The 14,834-nt window shown below is 51.6% G+C and overlaps 1 protein-coding gene and 4 non-coding genes across 5 annotated transcripts; 3 read left to right on the top strand and 2 right to left on the bottom strand.

The window, feature by feature from the left end:
- Nucleotides 1-2,476: 2,476 nt before the first annotated feature.
- Nucleotides 2,477-3,424, top strand: LOC126015513 (olfactory receptor 56-like). Its single transcript, XM_049778051.1, has one exon. The coding sequence runs from the start codon at nucleotides 2,477-2,479 to the stop codon at nucleotides 3,422-3,424; it is 948 nt and encodes a 315-aa protein (XP_049634008.1).
- A 6,944-nt stretch (nucleotides 3,425-10,368) lies between these two features.
- On the top strand, nucleotides 10,369-10,441 carry TRNAT-UGU (transfer RNA threonine (anticodon UGU)). Its single transcript has one exon. It is a non-coding gene; the product is annotated as a tRNA-Thr (tRNA).
- Nucleotides 10,442-10,739: 298 nt separating this feature from the next.
- Nucleotides 10,740-10,811, top strand: TRNAP-UGG (transfer RNA proline (anticodon UGG)). The gene has a single exon. It is a non-coding gene; the product is annotated as a tRNA-Pro (tRNA).
- Nucleotides 10,812-13,436: 2,625 nt separating this feature from the next.
- TRNAP-UGG (transfer RNA proline (anticodon UGG)) lies at nucleotides 13,437-13,508 on the bottom strand. Its single transcript has one exon. It is a non-coding gene; the product is annotated as a tRNA-Pro (tRNA).
- Nucleotides 13,509-13,806: 298 nt separating this feature from the next.
- TRNAT-UGU (transfer RNA threonine (anticodon UGU)) lies at nucleotides 13,807-13,879 on the bottom strand. Its single transcript has one exon. It is a non-coding gene; the product is annotated as a tRNA-Thr (tRNA).
- Nucleotides 13,880-14,834: the final 955 nt, after the last annotated feature.

Here is a 14,834-nt window from a genome sequence, read left to right as displayed (position 1 = left end):
CGGCATCCCATATGGTCCCTAAGCCTGCCAGAAGCAATTTCTGAGCACAGAGCCAGGAATAACCCCTAAGTGTCGCTAGATGTGACCCAAAATAAATAAATAATAAATAAACTTAGCCCTCCTATACACAAAGCTTGTGCTCAAGTCCATTGAGCTCTTGCTCCAGCACTAGGGACAATATATTCCTACCCATTGTTTCTTGGATTGATTTTTTTTTTTTTTTTTTGGTTTTTGGAGTCACACCCAGCAGTGCTCAGGGGTTATTCCTGGCTCTATGCTTAGAAATCGCTCCTGGCAGGCTAGGGGGACCATATGGTATGCCGTGATTCGAACCATCGTCCTTCTGCATGCAAGGCAAATACTTTACCTCCAAGCTATCTCTCCAGCCCCTTGGATTGATTCTTAGCAAGTACAAACTACTTCTTTTTTTTTTTTCTCTCTAAGAAAAAAAATTTTTTAATTGAATTAAAATCTTAACTTGGCTCCTCAGCACCACCTAGTGTGGCCTGAAAACAAAAGTAAAAGTTGTTCGACACTTCAAAAGTCATAATTGTGTTGGTCCAGTAGGATTACAGCAAATTCAACAGAAAAGTACTTAGGACACCAAGCTCAGTGAGCCTCAACAGTGACATAGAAAAGGCTCAGCTGGCAGCAACCACAGCTAGTAAAGCCTCAGACGCTGACTTTAGTAACACCATGGAGAGATAGAAGAGTTATTTCTAATGGACTCTTATTATTCATCTACGTTGTTTGTTTTGGTTTGGTTTGTTTTTTGGGTCACACCGGTAGCCCTCAGGGGTTACTCCTGGCTTCAGGCTCAGAAATCGCTCCTGGCAGGTTCGGGGGACCAAATGGGATGCCGGGATTCGAACCAATGACCTTCCGCATGAAAGGCAAACACCTTACCTCCAAGCTATCTCTCCGGCCCCTCATCTACGTTTTGATAATACTCTTTGCCTTTGTGTTGTAACAAAAATTATGAAGTAAATCTGTCTGTGCCTGCAAGGGGACAAGTTAAGGTGAGAGGGAAACTGGGTACACTGGTGGAGGGAAGGCCACGAGTAATGGGATTGATGTTTGACATTTAAAGCCTGAAACAACTGTATGATGAATAACTTGATAAATCATGATGTTATAATAAGAAAGCAAGTTAATATAAATAAATTTAATATAAATAAATATGTATTTATTTATTAAATAACACAGGACAGTCAATGCAATAGCACAGCAGGTAGGGTGTTCACCTTGCACACAATTGAACCAGGGGTTTGATCCCCAGCATCCCATATGGTCCCCCAGAGCCTGCGAGGAGTGATTTCTGAGTGCAAATCCAGAGGTAAGCCCTAAGTGCCACCAGGTGTGGCCCAAAAACCAATAAAAAGAATTATATACATGGGGCTGGTGAGGTGGCGCTAGAGGTAAGGTGTCTGCCTTGCAAGCACTAGCCAAGGAAGGACCGCGGGTCGATCCCACGGTGTCCCATATGGTCCCCTCAAGCCAGGGGTGATTCTGAGCACATAGCCAGGAGGAACCCCTGAGCGTCAAATGGGTGTGGCCCAAAAACCAAAAAAAAAAAAAAGAATTATATACATAACATAATATATTTATTTTATATATATATATATATATATATATATATATATATATATATAAAACACAGCCTAATTATATAGAGAGTGAAGTGGTCACTGAAAAGGGGAAGGTAATGCTGAAAGATGGTAAAGTGTTATGCAGGAACCCCTATCAGCAACAGTAATGTATACACAGTGTCTAAAAGAAAGTGTCTAAAAGGAACAGAGGAAAGCTGGAGGCGAGAGAGGAAACTTGGGGACACTGGTGGTGGATACTGATGAGGGAATTGTTGTTGGAATGACTGTTATCCCTGAAACTCAATCACGAATAACTTTGTATATCATGGCACCGTAATAAAAATAAATAAGTAAATTAAAATAAATAATTTAATTTAAAATATGCCTGTCAAGGAGTCAGGCTGAGGGAGAGGAGAGAACCAGACATTGGTTATGCATAAAATATATATTTAACTAATATTAATATCAAATATGTTATATCTATAGTAACAATATGAAAAAAGTGTGAGCATGATAAGTTTTCAAAGGCAAGAATGAGTCCTAATTGTTCTAGGAAGAACATAAAGAGGGGGTGGGGCAGGGAAATAACTTAAGAGCAGAAGCACATGGCATACAGGAGGGAAGGAGGCCTGGGTTCAATCCCCGGTTTTGTTATTTATGCTTGTTTGCTCGAGGGACATATTCAGTGGTGCTGAGGGCTTACTCCTAGCTCTGTATTCAGGAATCATTCATGGCTGGGCTTGGGCGACCATATGGGTGTTCAGGGATAGAACCCAGGTGGGCCAGAGGCAAAGCAAGCACCCTTCCCATTGTACTATTTCTCTAGGCCCAGAAATTGGATATTATTTGTCTCCTCTTCCCAGCTGACCAGGAACATCAAGAGAGCCATGTCAATATGGCTGAATCAATCATCTACAGATGACTTCATCCTCTTGGGCATCTTCTCCCATAGCCAGGCTGACCTTGTCCTCTTCTCAGCGGTCATGGTAGTCTTCACAGTCGCCGTCTGTGGGAATGTCCTCCTCATCTTTCTCATCTACACTGATTCTCGACTTCACACCCCCATGTACTTCTTCCTCAGTCAGCTCTCCTTCATGGACCTCACATTGGTCTGTAACATTATACCCAAGATGGCCACCAACTTCCTGACAGGCAGGAAGTCCATCTCCTTTGTGGGCTGTGGCATCCAAAATGGCTTTTATGTGTCTCTGGTGGGGTCTGAAGGACTCCTGCTGGGACTCATGGCTTATGATCGCTATGTGGCCATCAGCCACCCGCTTCACTACCCCATCCTCATGAGCCACAAGGTCTGCCTCCAGATTGCTGGGAGCTCCTGGGCCTTCGGGGTTGTCGATGGAATGGTCCAAATGGTGGTGGTCATGACCTTTCCCTACTGTGGCCTGAGGGACGTGGACCACTTTTTCTGTGAGTCGCTGTCCTTATTGAAGCTGGTCTGTATCGATACTTCGATTTTCGAGAACGTGATATTTGCTTGCTGTGTCTTAATGCTTTTTATTCCTTTCTCCATCATTGTGACCTCCTACATAGGCATCCTAAAGGCAGTGCTCCGTATGCGCTCGGCCCAGGCCGGTAAAAAAGCTCTGGCCACCTGTTCCTCCCACCTCACAGCTGTCTTCCTCTTCTATGGGGCCGCCATGTACATCTACCTGAGGCCTAGGCGCTACCATGCCCCACGCCCTGACAAAGTGGTGTCTCTCTTCTACACGGTCCTCACCCCGATGCTCAACCCCCTCATTTACAGCCTGAGGAACAGGGAGGTAATGGGGGCCCTGAGGAAGGGGCTAGAACGTTGCAAAATTGGCCATCAATATTGAACTGCCACGGCCACCTTTGCCTACGGATGCCATCTCGTGGCTCATGGGTGCCAGCTAAGTCATCTCCATGGGAGTCTGCACTTTCGCAATTACACAAATCGTGAGCTGGAGCAATAGCACAGCGAGCAGGGTACTTGTCTTGCAGGCCACCGACCGTGGTTCGATCCCCTGCATCCCATACGGTCCCCCGAGCACAAGAGTGAATCCTGATCTCAGAGCCAGGAATAATTCCTGAGCATCCCTAGCTGTGACCAAAAAAATAAAAAATTAAAAATAAAGATTTAAGGGGGCCGGGCGGTGGCGCTAAAGGTAAGGTGCCTGCCTTGCCTGCGCTAGCCTTGGACGGACCGCGGTTCGATCCCCCGGTGTCCCATATGGTCCCCCAAGCCAGGAGCAACTTCTGAGCACATAGCCAGGAGTAACCCCTGAGCGTTACTGGGTGTGGCCCAAAAACCAAAAAAATAAATAAATAAATAAATAAAGATTTAAAAATAACACAGATTGTGACTACTGGAGTCTTTGGGGAAGTCTTTGTAAACACGAAAGCCAGCTGTGTGGCCAAAAACATATGTTGTTATCAAAAGTAAGATGAAGTGGAGCTGAGAGATAGTAGAGAGGAGGGCATTTGCCTTGCACACAGCTAATCCAGGTTGGGTCCACCACATCTTTTATTGTCTCCCAAGCACAGCCAGAAGTGATCCCTGATCATTGAGCCATAAGTAAGCCCTGAACACTCCTGGGTGTGGCCCTCCCAAAGAGGATGTGTGAACCCCACAAGCACATTTGGAAGCTCCACAACTGCAGGACACCCCAATGGCAATCATCTTGACCAAGTGTGTGCTCACTGCACCCAGATGTTTGACTCTTCACAAGCACCAAGAAAGGGAAAGATGGGTTCTTTGTTTTTTTTTTTCTTTCATTGAAAGATGGGTTCTTAAGGGTCTCTTTCCTCTGCTCCATCATGGTGGACCTCGCTGGATGAGAGCATCCATCTACTTGTGACTCGTTCCATGACACAAAGATCCCAGAAAGGCAAGAACTTGGAAGTATATCGGGGAGCTGATAGTTTTGAACTGGGCCCCTCTATATGAGTCACACCAGAAAGTGGAGGGTCCAGGCAGCCTCTGAGAGTCATGTACTCACCTAAATTTTGTTATTTCTGTCAGCAGAAATAACAGTAGGATCCTGAGCACAGAGCCAGGAGTAATTCCTGAGCATAGATGGGTGTGGGGCCCCAAAATAGGGATCCTTTTATTTTCATTATCACTGTGTCCCAGAGTGTGACCCTTCAAATGTGCAGGAAGAAAAATCTACCCTCCTGTCCTGCCCAAGAAAAAAGTATCTTGGAGCCCGAGAGATAGCACAGCGGTTGGGCATTTGCCTTGCACACAGTCAACCCAGGACAGATGGTGGTTCGATACCCAGCATCCCATATGGTCCCCTGAGCCTGCTGGGGGAAGAGAAAGAGAGTCAGGGGTCAGGGACCACGCCCAGCAGGGCTCAGGAGATCTTATGGGATGCTGGGGGATGGAACCCCGGTCAGCCAAGAGCAAGGCAACATCAGATGTTGCTACTTGTATAACAGTGCAAGCTCAGATCATTAAGAACACAATCACGATGATGACCAGTTCCATAAAAAAGGACTGGAGTCATCCAGAGTGATAGTACAGTGGGTAGGACCCAGGTTCAAATCCCAGCTGATCACCACCAGCTCTCTCAAGGTCTAGGGTGGTTTAGAGATGTGGATTTACTGTGGAGGATGAATTATATAGCACACTTCACATTCAAGTAGGGCTGGAGTAGGGCAAGTAGAGCATTTGCCTTGCACGTGGTCAACCTGGGTTAGACCCTCGGCATCCCATATGGTCCCCAGATCACTGCCTGGAGTGATTTCTGAGTGCAGTGAGAGACCCGGTGTGTCTCTCTCCCATGTAACCCCCAAAAGTGTGTCCACTCTGTAGCAGCAAACTTGCTTCTTTTGCATTTCCACACATTTACACTGACAGCAATTTACATTTGCATGCAATGTGAACTGTGGAAAAGCCATAGCAAGATTCGTGGGGTGAACAGATCCATCCAAATGAGGCAAAGATGCTGGTGGAGGCTGGTTCCAGCACATGGCAGGGAGTGATGGAGGTGCAAGTACCAAGGTGGTAGGTCTCAGTGCTGATGACAGGGTTCCCCCATTCTTTGATCATTTATTCTCTTTCCTTTCTTTTTCCCCCCTTTGGTTTTTGTTCTTGGGCCATATCAGCTAATGCTAGAGTTTACTCTGTCTCTGCTCAGGAATCACTCCTGTTGGTGCTCAGAGGCCCATATGGGGTTCCAGGGATTTAACAGGTGTTGGCCACATGCAAGGCAAGCACCTCCCTGCTGTACTACCTCTACAATCCCCATTCATTGTTTTTGTGGGTTTTTTTTGGTTTTGGTTTTTGGTTTTTGGGTCACACCCGGCAGCGCTCAGGGGTTACTCCTGGCTCTATGCTCAGAAATCGCTCCTGGCAGGCTCAGGGGACCATATGGGATGCTGGGATTCGAACTTGTGTCCTTCTGCATGCAAGGCAAACGTCTTACCTCTATCCTCTGTCTCCGGCCCCTCCCATTCATTGTTTTTGCTGTTATCACAATGCCTGGCCAATCCTGAGATTGATTATATATAATAAATATAATATGTAAATATAAATATAAATAAATATATATGTACATATATATTTCTGTTCTATATGCGTTGTTGGAGTAGCCAGTTTTCACCCTAAGTAAGATGGCTTCTTCTGGGGCCCGGAGAGATAGCACAGCGGTGTTTGCCTTGCAAGCAGCCAATCCAGGACCAAAAGTGGTTGGTTCAAATCCTGGTGACCCATATGGTCCCCCGTGCCTGCCAGGAGCTATTTCTGAGCAGACAGCCAGGAGTAACCCCTGAGCACCTCCGGGTGTGACCCAAAAACAAAAACAAAACAAAACAAAAAAAAAAAGATGGCTTCTTCTTCCCATGTGTTGGTCCCAGCTGGGCAGGAAAGCCTCTGATAGGCCTCCACCCCACCCTGTTCTCCACCCACGGGGTGGGCCTACTCTTCCCCAGGAAGTCTGTGGCTCAGGGATTTCCACAGCTTGCCCGCTGCTTGCTTTCTGCTCGTGGTGGACTGTTCCCATCGGGATGGGCTCTGAGGATTCTTCAGTACTCATTTTGATATATTTATATAATATAGACATATATTATACTATATTATATAAATGTCTATTTATTTAAAATTTTATGAATGCGAGAGAAATCATCCAATCAGGGAAAATAGAAAGATTTTAACGTGACAAACTCAGTTTCTTTTTAAACTTTCTTTTAGCTTCTTCCTGGGAACTGCTCGGCATGTGCTCTTGACTTACCTCCTGAACTTCCCTTTTACCTTTAGAACTCCATTTTGACCTTTGACTTAATTTTAGGGCGTTCCACGGCAGTGCTCAGGATTATTCCTTACTCAGTGTTGATGCTGAGGGCGAAACAGTATAAGCTTAACAATGGAACCTCAGGATGACACACGCAAAGCCTGCGCGCCAGCCTTCAAGCCTTCTTCCCAGCTCAGTCTACTTTTCTTTTGTTCGTTGATTGGATTTCTAGCCCACGGTCCGCAGTGCTCAGAGCTTACTGGTGGCATGCTCAGAGGATCATATCAGGTGCCAGGGACCGCTCCCAGGTCTGGAACTAGCAAGGCAAGCACCCTCCCCATGGTATTAAAATCCGGCCCTTTCATATTTTCAAGAATGAAAACATTGAGTCATGAAAATGCTTAGACTCAGAGTTAGAAAAATAGAAAAGTTTGGTAGCAAGTAAAAGCGAGGAAAGATATCAGGCTGGGTTAACAGAATAGCAGGGTGGGCACGAGCTTTGCACAGGGCCGAGGATCCCCAACAACACACGTGGTCCCCCAGTCCCACCAGGAGTGATCTCTGAGCACAGTGTGTGTGTGGGGGGGGGGGGGAGTTAAGCCCTGAGCACAACTGGATCTGGCCCAAACACTAAAATTAATTTCCTTTTTAGTTAAAAAATAAAGGCTCCTTTTTTCTAAGCTTAAATTACTTTTTAAAAATAGAAAGAAAAATAATGTATGCAGTGAAGAGAGTGCAGGGGTGAGGAAGGGGTTCACAGATATAAGCCTGCAGGGGCGCCCCACAGTTGAATGTAGTGTTCCAGGAGGCCCCAGGCTTCTGCTCGCCCGCCAGGGCAGGGACCCCTCACCCTGCAGCTGGTCTTCCCTGCCTGGGGATCGATGAAGGCTCTTGCACCGCCACACCCTCTCCTTAGGAACCTGCAGGTTAAGCAGCCCTGCAGGGACATGGCAGGGCTGGGAGCAGAGTGAGTGAGGGCTCTTGAGCATCGGAGGTGACCCAGCGACCCAGCGACTCGCTTGCACCTGGGCCCTGGGGGAGTTGCTAACGTTGCTAAGGAGAGAGACAGACCCTGGGCCACCTGCTTTTCACATGGCTTCCAAGCATTTACACAAAGACACACACAAATACACATATATACATACGCAAACACCTTCATGCACATATAACATGCAAACATACTCGTGCACACGAGCACAGAAACATGGAAACACTTATAAACACATAGACACACGCAAACTTACATTCACAGATGCACGCACACACTGCCCTGCAATTTCCAACTGTTGGGCATGGGTTCGAGAGAGAGCAGTCGGTAAGCTCAGACAAAGACATGAGAAAGCAAAACGAAAAGGCAGTTTATTTGCTTAGCTAGCGTGGCTAGCCCAAGACTTCACCTGAGAGCGGGCTTCCAGCCAAGGTCCCCCAGTCCCTTCTCCTCAGATTATAGAGATATTTCAGCATCAATCTAGACCCACCCACTTACTTTCCTACTGGCTCCTGCTACATGTCAAAGAACACATCTTCCATTCCATTGGGTCCCACTGGACGTCAAAATTCAGACCACCTGATTCCATGGTAACAGACATTGACTTAAGTGTCCTCTTTTATCTCTCTCTCTCTCCCATCCTACACCCACATGGGACATCCTGGCCATCTGATCTTGAGCGGTGGTCTCCCTGCGTCTCCGACTCTTTCTGAAGGTCACATTCCTTAGGCCTACAAACTGACAAAGGGAGTAGAGACGCTAATAAGGGAGTGCAGAAGCTACTGAGCAGTTTAGCAAAAATCAGATACTTTCATGGAGAAAGCAGAATTCTCAAGGTCCCACATTTCTGTTTTGGTTTGTTGGCGAATTTTACTTTTTTAATTTAGGATGGGTGGGTTGGGCCACTTCCAGCGATCCTCAGGGCTCACTCCTGGTTCTGCTCTCAGAAATCACTTCTCCTGGTGCCAGGGGACCATATGGGATGCTGAGGTTCAAATTTAGGTTGGCCACATGCAAGGCAAGTGTTCTCCCTGCTGTACTATTGTTCCAGCCAGTTTGTTTTCATTAGTGCATCATGATTTGTAGGGCTACTGACAGTAAAGTTTCAGGCATACAATGTTCCAGCTCTGATTCCAGTACCAAAGTCAGCTTCCCTCTACCAAATGTCACCAAATTCCCTCCCACCTCCTAGCCTGTCACTTTGGCAAGCACATTTTACAGATTAATTATCGTCTGGGTCTTGTGTTTTCAGAGTCGGTGACGCTGTGGTTTGGATATTAGCTGTACCATATAACTAATGGGTGTCTTTGATAGAAATGCATTTCCAGCTGCTTTCCCTTTTTCTACTGCTTTTTGTTATTTTATTTGAATGTATTTCCGTGTATCGAACTTTTGTAATTTATGATATTCTACTTGCTGGTGTTGTGTATGTAAATATTTTAGGGGACTACTATGTTACTCACCCTAACCTGATGGGTGATTGTGCCCTACCCTAGGGTGTGACCTGGCATTCTGCCCCCACCCTAGGGTAGGACCTGATTCTGCTTCCACCATTGGTTGGTATCTGATCCCACCATTGGGTGGTACCTGATTCTGGGGGATAAAAACAAGCGTCTGTGGAAGGCCGAGGCTTTTTTGCTGGAACTGAAGCTGAGTCTTTGGACCTGTCTTGTCCACCGAATAAAGCAAATATTTCCACGAGCCTGACTGTCTGCGAGCTGTTTACCCGCCATTTCACCTCAGAACCATCGGCTAGACAGGGTGGCAGACGCGTGCTCCGATCTGGAAGGGAAAGACCTCATCCTCCATCCCTCCATCGCTCAGGGGTTCCTCCTGGCAGGCTCGGGGTATCCATGGGACGCCGGGATTCGAACTGATGACCTTCTGCATGAAAGGCAAACGCCTTACCCTCCATGCTACCTCTCCGGCCCCTTAGTTTTCAGTGTTTTATTTTTGCTTTGCTTTTCCTTTCTTCCTTTAAACACCTTGATCACAAACATGACTGTAGTTGGGCCGACATCATCAGTGCAAGTGGCACCTTCTAAGTAATCTCATTACCTATTAAAGAGCATCTCCCTCCGCCCCTGGCCGGGCCCCGCCCACGAGCCCCGCCCCCTGCAGGCCCGGTAGCCCGTCTACAGCGTCGGTTCCCGCGCGCAGGCGCGTAGTCGCTCGGGCGCTCAGTCCAGGCCCCGCCCTCACGCGAGCCCCGCCCTCACGCGAGCCCCGCCCACAGCGGCAGCCACGCCCCTAGAGGCCCGGCCGCAGCCCAGCCCGCGGCGCGTTCGTCGTTCCTCCTGGCCTCGTCTCTATCCGCCGCCATCTCCGCGTCTCCGGCGGCCCTCGGGGGCGTCGCCGCCCGGCCGGCCGCTGGGACGCGTCTTCCCGCCGCACGCGAGGTCCCGGCCGTGGCGGTGGCGGCGGCGGCGGCGGCGGCGGCGGCGGCGGCGGGGGCGTCCCGCGCGAGGAGTCTTCCGGCCCCGCCCAACAGGTCGCTTCTCGCGCCTGCGCGATGCGCGCGGCGTGCGTGCGTGCGTGCGTCCTTAAGGGCGAGCGCGCAGCCGCAGCCGTCGTCGCCGGCTCCATAGCTCAGGGGTGAGAGCACTGGTCTTGTAAACCAGGGGTCGCGAGTTCAAATCTCGCTGGGGCCTGACGTCGCTTTTTCATTTTTTCCCGTTCCCGTTTGCTCGCGGGCCGGGCTGGGGCGCCGCCGTGGCCGTGGCCGTGGCCGTTGCGGTGGGTGCTCGCGGTGCACGCGGCGCGCAACGGCTTCCCGCGTTCGGGGGGCCGAGTGGGGGCCTGGCGCCGCCTCCGGGCAGGCCTCCGCGCTTTCCTTCCCCCCCCCCGGGGGTCCTGCGCGGGGGCGGGGCGGGGCGGGGCGGGCCGAGGGCGCCGCTCGCCGGGCTGCGCCGGCCGCTCAAAGCCGCGATCGCGCGCCTCCCGCCAGGCGGCTCGTTGGTCTAGGGGTATGATTCTCGCTTTGGGTGCGAGAGGTCCCGGGTTCAAATCCCGGACGAGCCCGCTTTTTGGCCCCGCGACCCTCTTGGGGGCAGAGCCCTGCACAAGTGCCGTGTCTCCGCACACACGCACGGCCGGCCTCCTCCCTCTCTCCCCTCACGTTTCTAGAAGAAAGTCCCGACGGAAACCGCCTCGCTTCGGAGGATTCGAGCCAGAGGAGGCGGGGAAAGCAGGGACTTTTTGGGGGCCCAGGGACCTCTGGGAGCTCGGCTGCGTGCACGGCAAGTGCTCTTCTCTCGGTGCTCTCTTGCTCCTCCCCCAGCAAACTGCTCCCAGCTGACATTTGGACTGGGGGGCTCTGACGTTCCAGACGGTTCCCCTGAGCAGCGCCGGCCGGAGGGTGTGCCCATCTCCTCCACAAGGAAACGCGGATCAGTGTTCTTGAGCAGCAGTCGCAGGGAGATACTGAGGGAGGATTCGAACAGAAAGAACCTGTGCAAACGAACCCCAGGCCGGGCTGTTCCCCTGGGCGAAAGCAGCCTATGGATCTTCGAGAAAGAAAGGCCCAAGAAAGCAAAGACTCGATGGGAGGGTCAGCAAAAAGTGCCCAGGAAAGCATGAGAATGAGAGTTTCTCCTCTTAAATTTTTCCTTCCTTTATTTAAACACCGTGGTCATGCAGTTGTTGGTAATACATTCCTTTCTCCCATGCCACGTTACTACACCAGTCCCATCCACCAGAGGAACAGTCCCTCCTCCCTCCACCATTGTCCCCAGATTCACCCCCCCCCAACCTGTCCCCTTGGAAGGCACTTTACTCCATAGTCACTTTATTTACTTCTTTACAGCTAAATGCTAATGAAATTACTGAACAATTACAGCAAAAGAAAATTTGTAAAACTATGTCTCACAGGGGGGCCATTAGATGGTTGTCTGAAGGTTTACTAAGCTGTTTGTCCATAATGGCTCATTTTGTTACTGGCTGTTGTGTATGTAAATATTTTGGGGGATTACTATGTTGCTCACCCTAAACTGATTAGGTGATTGTGCCCTACCCTAGGGTGTGACCTGGCATTGTGCCCCCACCCTAGGGTAGGACCTGATTCTGCTTCCACCATTGGGTGGTATCTGATCCCACCATTGGGTGGTACCTGATTCTGGGGGATAAAAACAAGGGTCTGTGGAAGGCGGGGGCTTTTCTTGGCTGGAACTGAAGCTGAGTCTTTGGACTTCAGTCTTGTCCACTGAATAAAGCGAATATTTCTACGAGCCTGACTGTCTGCAAGCTGTTTACCCGCTGTTTTTCACCTCAGAACCGTCGGCTAGACAGGATGGCAGTCGCGTGCTCCGATCTGGAAGGGAAAGACCTCATCCTCCATCCCTCCATCAGTCAACCTCTTCAGGGGCTGACTTGCAACAACTGACTTTGTTGGTGGACCTTGGATGGCTTCTGTGCTATTTTGACATTTAATTTGGCGTATTTTAACTGGGTTGTCAGTATTGAAAAATTTGGAGGTGTAGAGCGACTGTGTAGCGGCCAAGTGTCCCAGCAATTCCACGTTCTGTGATTGATAAGTGGCATGTGTGGGGTGTGGTTATGGCTGCCAGGATGTCCAGAAGTACGAAAAGGCAGGGGAGGTTGCCCGCACTCATTCTGACAGAATGCTCCAGTACTGGCATGCCTGGAGTTTTGGTCTGTGAGGCAGAGACCAGTGGTAAAGCAGTGAAACTGGGCCGCTGGCAGGGTGCTGACTGTGGGTTGGGGGCTTGGGGTTTAGGACTGCAACTGACCCACCTGTTGTACTGGTTTTCTCTTAATGTTTTGTATTTGGGCTTTACCTGGCAACGCTCAGGGGTTACTCCTGGCTCTTTCCAGACCCTGGAGAGGCTCTAGGGAGCCTATGGGGTACCCTTTCTGCTACACCATGGGTTATTCCTGCTCTGAGCTCAGGAATTACTCTTGAAGGGCTCGAACCCAGGCCAGGCCAACCTGGTGCAAGGCAAGCGCCCTACCCATTGTACTCTCTCTCCTGCCCCTGTGCATTATCTTATCTCAGTGCACATTTCGTGATATCAAACTTCAGCCACTTAGATCAAGACGTATTCTCAGGGTTACTCAGACAAGCCCAGGCCTCCGGGTTCTGCCGTGGCGCGTGCGCCCCCTACTGCCCACGCACGGTATCTCCAGGTTGAAAGTCAGATTCTCACTTGGCTGGCCTGGGAGGGCAGGGGGGACAGCGAATGGCTTCAGCAGCTGGACACAAGCAGGTGACACTACTGGAAAGAGAATCAGCAGCTTTCCTGAGCTGAGAGTTGGAGCAGGCAGGGAGGAGGAAGATGAGGTCAACGCCATGGGGTGGACGGAAGATGAGGTCAACGCCATGGGGTGGACGGCTGGACCACCGGGCAGAGGCAGCAGCAGACCTGGGCAAGGCCATGTATATGGTGGATCTGCAGAGGCCAGAGCCGGGGCTGGGCCCAATAAGCTCTTAATGATTCACCATGCAGAGATGCTATTCAAGGAAACATCGTGATGGTTGTGGTGTCATGATGTTGTGGCTCAGAAACCAGCTGTTGCAAGTCAATCCCTGAAGAGGTTGGCTGATGGAGGGATGGAGGATGAGGCCTTTCCCTTCGGCGGCTCTGCGAGGACCCCGGCGCCCCCGAAAGGGTCGCGGGGACAAAAAGCGGGCTCGTCCGGGATTTGAACCCGGGACCTCTCGCACCCAAAGCGAGAATCATACCCCTAGACCAACGAGCCGCCTGGCGGGAGGCGCGCGATCGCGGCTTTGAGCGGCCGGCGCAGCCCGGCGAGCGGCGCCCTCGGCCCGCCCCGCCCCGCCCCGCCCCCGCGCAGGACCCCCGGGGGGGGGGAAGGAAAGCGCGGAGGCCTGCCCGGAGGCGGCGCCAGGCCCCCACTCGGCCCCCCGAACGCGGGAAGCCGTTGCGCGCCGCGTGCACCGCGAGCACCCACCGCAACGGCCACGGCCACGGCCACGGCGGCGCCCCAGCCCGGCCCGCGAGCAAACGGGAACGGGAAAAAATGAAAAAGCGACGTCAGGCCCCAGCGAGATTTGAACTCGCGACCCCTGGTTTACAAGACCAGTGCTCTCACCCCTGAGCTATGGAGCCGGCGACGACGGCTGCGGCTGCGCGCTCGCCCTTAAGGACGCACGCACGCACGCACGCCGCGCGCATCGCGCAGGCGCGAGAAGCGACCTGTTGGGCGGGGCCGGAAGACTCCTCGCGCGGGACGCCCCCGCCGCCGCCGCCGCCGCCGCCGCCGCCGCCGCCGCCACCGCCACGGCCGGGACCTCGCGTGCGGCGGGAAGACGCGTCCCAGCGGCCGGCCGGGCGGCGACGCCCCCGAGGGCCGCCGGAGACGCGGAGATGGCGGCGGATAGAGACGAGGCCAGGAGGAACGACGAACGCGCCGCGGGCTGGGCTGCGGCCGGGCCTCTAGGGGCGTGGCTGCCGCTGTGGGCGGGGCTCGCGTGAGGGCGGGGCTCGCGTGAGGGCGGGGCCTGGACTGAGCGCCCGAGCGACTACGCGCCTGCGCGCGGGAACCGACGCTGTAGACGGGCTACCGGGCCTGCAGGGGGCGGGGCTCGTGGGCGGGGCCCGGCCAGGGGCGGAGGGAGATGCTCTTTAATAGGTAATGAGATTACTTAGAAGGTGCCACTTGCACTGATGATGTCGGCCCAACTACAGTCATGTTTGTGATCAAGGTGTTTAAAGGAAGAAAGGAAAAGCAAAGCAAAAATAAAACACTGAAAACTAAGGGGCCGGAGAGGTAGCATGGAGGGTAAGGCGTTTGCCTTTCATGCAGAAGGTCATCAGTTCGAATCCCGGCGTCCCATGGATACCCCGAGCCTGCCAGGAGGAACCCCTGAGCGATGCCGGGTGTGACCCAAAAAAAAAGTAATAGAAGTTCGAGCTGCGGTTGGGGAAAACTAATGCTCTTCTTGTATTATCAATAATAAGGTACTAAAGTAATAATAAGGTGATGAGATATATTCCTTATAAGGTGTCATGGGGAAAACTGACGCTCTTCTTATAAGGCGTATGACTTATCACCAAGAAGGAG

Source organism: Suncus etruscus, chromosome 8, assembly GCF_024139225.1.
Source record: "Suncus etruscus isolate mSunEtr1 chromosome 8, mSunEtr1.pri.cur, whole genome shotgun sequence".
In the NCBI taxonomy this organism is placed as follows: domain Eukaryota; kingdom Metazoa; phylum Chordata; class Mammalia; order Eulipotyphla; family Soricidae; genus Suncus; species Suncus etruscus.
Note: the sequence above shows the minus strand (reverse complement) of the source record. Positions and strands in the feature narration are given on the sequence as shown.

Bases quoted from the DNA above. Each gene is read 5' to 3' on its own strand.
- LOC126015513 (XM_049778051.1), top strand. From the start codon at position 2,477: ATGTCAATATGGCTGAATCAATCATCTACAGATGACTTCATCCTCTTG.